The 6,425-nt window shown below is 40.8% G+C and overlaps 1 protein-coding gene across 1 annotated transcript; it reads right to left on the reverse strand.

Annotated features, from left to right (window-relative positions):
* Positions 1-1,488: 1,488 nt before the first annotated feature.
* On the reverse strand, positions 1,489-6,422 carry ZNF281 (zinc finger protein 281; the record flags this gene model as incomplete). Its single annotated transcript, XM_085299075.1, has 1 exon — positions 1,489-6,422. A coding segment is annotated over one exon (2,448 nt), but the record flags the coding sequence as incomplete, so codon positions are not given.
* Positions 6,423-6,425: the final 3 nt, after the last annotated feature.

A 6,425-nucleotide genomic window follows, 5' to 3' on the forward strand; every position in this document is an offset into this window, starting at 1 on the left:
AAAAGGCCAGCAGAACATGACAACTCTCCTCCTTAATCTTATTTTAGGAAATAAATGAGCAACTTTAGCATAAGTTTCCCAGAGAAAAACAGTGTGTGGAGTCTGCAACAGACTAAGCCTAGAAAATTCCAGCCTAAATGGTTAAAAGCTGGCAAAGTTTGGGGGGGGGGAGCACAAAACCAGGTTCCTTCTATTTTGAGGTATCCTGACTTCATCCAATACATATAATAAAAATAAACTGATACTGCAGTAACTCTTGCCTTCTTACATGCATCTTCTCAAGGTTTCCATTAAATATCAGACAACCTTTTTTTCATCACTAGTTCATAAACATGAAAATTTAATCTCCCTTCACACCATCTTTTTTTTTTTTTTTCCTTTCCCATTTCCTTTCCACGTTTCCTACTCTAAAACTCTCACCCACTGCCCACAGCTTGGTGCCCAGTTTATCTGGTTCAGGAACTGCTAAAATGTTCAACTGTGTTCCTCTACCTCATCTGCAGATAGGCTGGATGTGCACCTTTAGGGGTCGGCCACATACAGACACACACCTTAACACACTTGTCCCAAAGCAAAACATGTTACGTGAGCTACCATAGGAAGAAGCACAACTCTTCTACGTACAATTTCCTATTATCATGTGTAGCATTTCTCCTTTACGCTCCACATGTTAGTGGTAGAAAAGAGGTTATGATTTCCCACCCATGATTCTTAAAAAGAATGAAGTAGAAACTGAAGTGAAAAATAAACAAGACCCATTTTGYTTTCCTCTTTCTTCCTCTATCGTATCCCTAAATAAATATTTAGTTCAAGTGGATTACTACTTCACAATATATATGGAGTTCTTTCTAGCATCTAGCAGATACAACCATATCTGACTTTCCACACATTTTACCATATTCTTAGGCTTCTGAAGAAAAATAAATTTGAATTCCATATTAAATTAGGAAAAAAAAAAACAGTTGTGCTCTATTTGGAAACATTTTTGAACGACTGCTTATCCCTAGAAAGAACGTACAGAATTCCAATAATTTGCCCCTCACCATCCCAAATGATTCCTTCCAATTTTCTGAATATTAAACATTTAACGTATATATTTCATATTTACCTTGGTGGGGTTTTGTCCCTCTATCAATCGCATTGTCAGCACACGAATGATTTTCCACTTGTCCATGTCATTACCTCATTCAAATTACCATCTTCCATTCTTCAATACTCTATTTTTCAACTGTTTTAAGACTTTTAGCACTACTACTCTTCTATTCACATACAAAATTAAAGAAAAAAAAAGGATTAAGTAAACCTCCTAAGTACATTCACATTGCTTGCATGTCTTTAAGTAAAGGTTTTGCTGTAATACTATTTTTACTAGGGTTTCTTTCTTTACAACGCAAAAGTTACATCAAAAAAATGGAGAGAGATAGATGACTTTCTAAAATCTTTACTTTGGACAAAATTGTGTTATCTGGATTTTACAGAATGTCTCAGAAGTTAACAATATGAAATTTATATAATTTTATCCAAAATCATATATAAAAAGACACAGATTTTAAAATGAGGTCGTATGAACAGTTTGACTGAAGGAAATTGTTTTTTTTTTTTTTCGCCCTTGGAAGCTAAAGGTATAAGTTAGCCCCATCATTTCTAAAATAGTGCATTCATTCAAATTTTCTGACCCAAAAAGAACTTGAAGAAAACAAGCTGAAAACATGCCAGTAAGTTATACTACTACTTTTCAAAATTTAATCTCATAATATTTTCTTAATAGGTTCTCAGGAGTGGGACTGGATAAGAAGTGATATCTTTATGATTTTGTGAATAATGGGTTTTATTAGTATTAAGTTAAAGCAAACAGCCAGAACAATACATATGCAACTTCTACTACACACAATATAAAGAAAGTAAACTATAACCTCTGCAAAACAAAAGAAAAGATATTGAAAAAGCCAACACAGTGGTTATGGACTATTCCAATCCCTGATAACAGACTGGGTTCTGTGTTTAGAGAACAGTTGTTGTTCACTTATTTAAACCGAAATAGGGTGAAATACATAATCAAGTATAAAGAAAAAGTTAATGGAGTTACATGGATTCTATGAGAACAAACTCTAGATTAGTAAGAAAATAAAATGATAGTTCACCTGGTAAAAGAGGTTACAACGGGTTTGGGTATGAATTTTTAGTGGTGAGGGACAACGGGAGAAATTACCCAGGATTTTTGTAACAATTCATTTAATAATTCATAGTTTTCAGAACACCACTTTCATAACAGAAGTGTTTTACACTTGCACAATGTTAATAACTTTATTATACATGGAAGCCTGTAATAGGCTGATTACACAATAAGACTGCAAACAACCACTGGTACTTTCCTGACACCAGGAAAGTACATAAGACTGAAACATCACCAAGAGTACATAAAAAACCATCAGCATAAACATCACCAAAATTACATTAAAAAACTAATCAAAAATACATTTGCAAAAAGTGGTTTAGAGCAGTGCCACTGCCTTTCAGCAGCTTTGAATGGCCACTAGTATTTCTAGCAGGTTTCCGTGGCTCCACAGGCATTAATCAGGATTCACATATAATAAATAATGTACCACAAAATATACATAAAGTAAGGCAATAATTCCAATTAAAAGTTCTGTTGATTTTAACAAGCCACTCAAGTTCTCCTTTTGTAGTTGATGTCATCACCAGAAACCTTTGATGGAATCGCAGCCTTAGGCCCTAAGCCTGCAATGATAAACTGCTACAAACCCCTATATCCATTAAGAGCTCCGGTGAAACCACCAGCACACTGCTGGGCACAGGGGTCCACATTAGCTGATCCTGACACAGGATCAGGGCCTTAGTATGTACAATTGGGAGTATATTATTTCTTATTGTACATGGAAACCTCGACAAAATTCTAAAATAAATGGGTGTTTACTGTTCATTATCTGATGCCGTGAGACATCAGAAAGTGCATGGTAAGGTATGCACTTTCTGGAATGTAAATCTTTTTAAATTCTAGCTGTTACGTCAGGGTGAGAGAAGGAGGAGGGAAGAAGGGAAGAAAAGGTGTAAATTAAGAGAAAACACGCAAACCAAGGAGAAGAATTGGTAGAGGGGATCTTATACACTAAAAGAATGTGGAAGAGGGGAAGAGCAAAACCCAGTTTCTTTTGAACCATGTATAATAAATAATGTATCCCAACAGCGTATATAGATTATGACTGTAGTTTCAAGACCGGGTTCTAATGACATGAACCAGACATACGCATTTTGATCTCACGGTTTGTGTCAACAGAATCTCTTTATGGAATTACAGTCTTACACAGGAGTTCTGGGGACATTATTGTTTCTATTAAAGCTACCGTTCTGGGCTCTTACTATGGATCCATGAATATCTGCTCCACCTGCCTGGAATGGGCATCACCTGGAAGAACAGGAGTACTTTAAAAGCAACAAGATTTAGGTAGCAAAAGTCTTTTAGATCAGCCCAGATATAAAAGACAGCAAACTGAAATGTCATAGATCCCTTCCTCAAAAAGCTGAAATATACTTGTCACTATCTGTAGATTGGAAGTTCCAATACACTAGTGGTGCATAGAAATCCCATGCTTCGTTATACTTTCCTGAGAGCAAAGCAATTAGAATAAACCTTAATCCTAGGAACAAAGTTAATTTTTTTGCATTTTAAGCTTTTGGGCTATTCCCTGACAATCTATATATGTAAATTTGATTGCTAAACGTTGTCACTTGAACAAAAAAACTATTTTAATCTATTGATTTCTGATTAAAAACCATAATAAACAGATCTAAAAAAAAATCACGCTAACAAAATAAACTAAATATGAAAAGTTGCATTGAAAGGGCATGTTACATTATTCTTAATAGGACCGTGTAGAAACATTCCAATGGCAGTGTTGTCAAAGTAAAACAAAATTACATAAAAAAGACCCCACAGCCTGGTCACAGCTAGGACCTTACCTGTAACTCTGGCTGGTTGGGGTTTTTACTCGTGTACTACATGGCTCACTTACATCAGACATCAAATTTGTATACCCTGAGAAATCTGACACTGAAGTCCTTACTCTATGGTCCACTTCTCCATTAGAGTTAGTGATAAAAGTCATTGGCACCCTGCTGCCCGACTTAAACTGAGAACCAAACGCTTGTGCAAAGTTCTCGATCTGGTAGGTTGCTCTAGGCTCTATGTCCTTCTGAGGATCTATCTGGCTAGCTAACTCCTGAGACGGGATCTGAAAGCTYGTTGAGGATTCTAAGTTTTTCTGTTCCTTCTGGCCAGTCAGTTTCTGAGATGTAGACTGGTAGTTAGATGTAGTCTCCAAATTTTTCTGCGGATCAATGAGATCATCTAGCTCTTGAGAAGGAGTCAACTGCTGATGCGTAGCCTCCAAAGCAGATAAATAAAAGCCTGGCTGAGATCCAAGCAACATCCCAAACGGAGGTTTTGGCAACGCAGTTGGCAATACTGAGGTAACGGATTGGCTGAAGCCACACTCGAGTGGAGATGTAGTGTATATCTGTTTGTCTTGAAACAGAGTGTGGTTATGGAGAGTTGAAGACAAACTAACAAACTGGAAACTAGGTCCAAAAGCAAAACCAGTGCTATTGGTCGTTCTTTCAAAAGCTTGTTGGAGGTATTTGGAGTATTCTTGCAACATGCTTGCCTTATCATTTGAAACTGTTTGCGAGTTAGGGCTCAAGTTTTCTTCCTGAACCATCTCTGAATGTTCTCCTGAGGTGTGCAAGTCCACACGTTGTTCAGTTATGCTAAAAGGATCTTCCTTCTGGCCTTCTGATTTGTGAGAGTACTGGTCCAAAAGGCTCTGTAAGACTTCATCAGGAATACCAGACTTATCATGGCAAGACTTTATTTCAGTATTTAAAGATGCTGAATCAATAAGAGATAATGGAGCTTCATTATCCATAACACTAACACCTGCAGACTGGATGACGGACTGTTGGGAGGTCATGTGTCCGACATTAATTGAAAAGGCACTGTTACTGCTCGCAGTTTGCAAGTATCTTCTTTTCTTTGAAAACTGCATGGCATCATCATAATTGCTACTTATTTGACCTGGCTTACCCCCTGTACTTTGGAGAAGGCCAATACTTTCCACACCGGTATTGGTCACTAGGCCTAGAGAGCCGCTCTGTTTCCCAGACAACGGTTTTTGCCCCAAAATATCTGGCAGTGGTGATACAAAATTAAGGTAATTTTTGTCTGCGTGTTTTCTGCTTCCTTTTTTAAAGACCAGTTTTGGCACCTTTTTCTGAAGTTCTTCTATGCCTGTGCCAACAAGACCACCACTGGAAGACACAATAGGAATATCAACTGCATAATTTTGCATGGCCACGTTACTTGTAACTTGAGACTCAGTTACTTTACTGCTACACTTATTTCCTTTGTTTTCAGTGGATATACCTTTTGTTTTACTTTTTCTCCTTGAGGAACTTGTATTTCCCTGAGACAACGCAGCCAGGCTACCCATGTTGTGATTTGATGATCCAGGCTCCCCTCCAGCTCCTGCTTTACCTATGGCTTCACCACACGTTCTTCTGTGCTTCAACAGTCTATCAGTCCTTGAAAAATACTGCTGACAAGTGTCACATTTGTATGGCTTTTCTCCGCTATGCGTTCTCTTGTGTCTCTCCATGTGGTACTTCTGGATGAACTTCATACTACACTGGTCGCACCCAAAAGGCTTCTCCCTACTGTGGATTTTCTCATGCCTCTGCAGCAAGTACTTCTGGATGAAACCCATGCTGCACTGGCTGCACTGGAAAGGCCTCTCCCCAGTGTGGATGAGCACGTGCCTGCGCAAGTGATAGGAGCTCCTGAAGGCTGCGCTGCAGTGTTCGCAGACGTGAGGTTTCTGACTTGGGGACACAACAGCACCTTCTGCGTCTCCCACCAGGGGGGGTTTGGACGAAGCGCTCGGCTTCCGCTTGGCTTTGATTCCCTGAGTTTCTGGCTTTGGCCTCTTCGCCTTCTTGACCTGGGCGTCGTGCTTTGGCTCGCCGGAGCTGCCGGGGGCGCCCTCGCCTCTGCCGCTCAGTAACAGATCGCGGTGGGGATGCTGGTGCAGGTGGTGCAGGAGGCTGAGGTCCTGGATCACGCTCTGGCCGGCTCCTTCGCCGCCGCCGAGGCCCGGGGGCCTCTCCTCCCCCGCCGCCCCGAAGAGCCCCCCGTAGTGGTGGTGCTGCGGCGGCTCCTCCTCCTCCTGCTCGCTGGGCTTCTCCTGCTTGATGCTCACCAGGGACTGCAGGAAGCCCCAGGGGCTGCGCTGCGACGGGGAGGCAGCGGCAGCGGCGGGGAAAGCCCCCGCCGGCTCCTTCTTGAAAGTCACGTCCTGCGGGGGCGGAGGCGCCGGGGGCTCGGCCGCCGCCGCGGAGGCCGCGGCGGCCGG

This window comes from Rhea americana, unplaced genomic scaffold, assembly GCF_003343005.1.
Source record: "Rhea americana isolate MKP2758 unplaced genomic scaffold, rheAme1 scaffold_144, whole genome shotgun sequence".
In the NCBI taxonomy this organism is placed as follows: Eukaryota; Metazoa; Chordata; class Aves; order Rheiformes; family Rheidae; genus Rhea; species Rhea americana.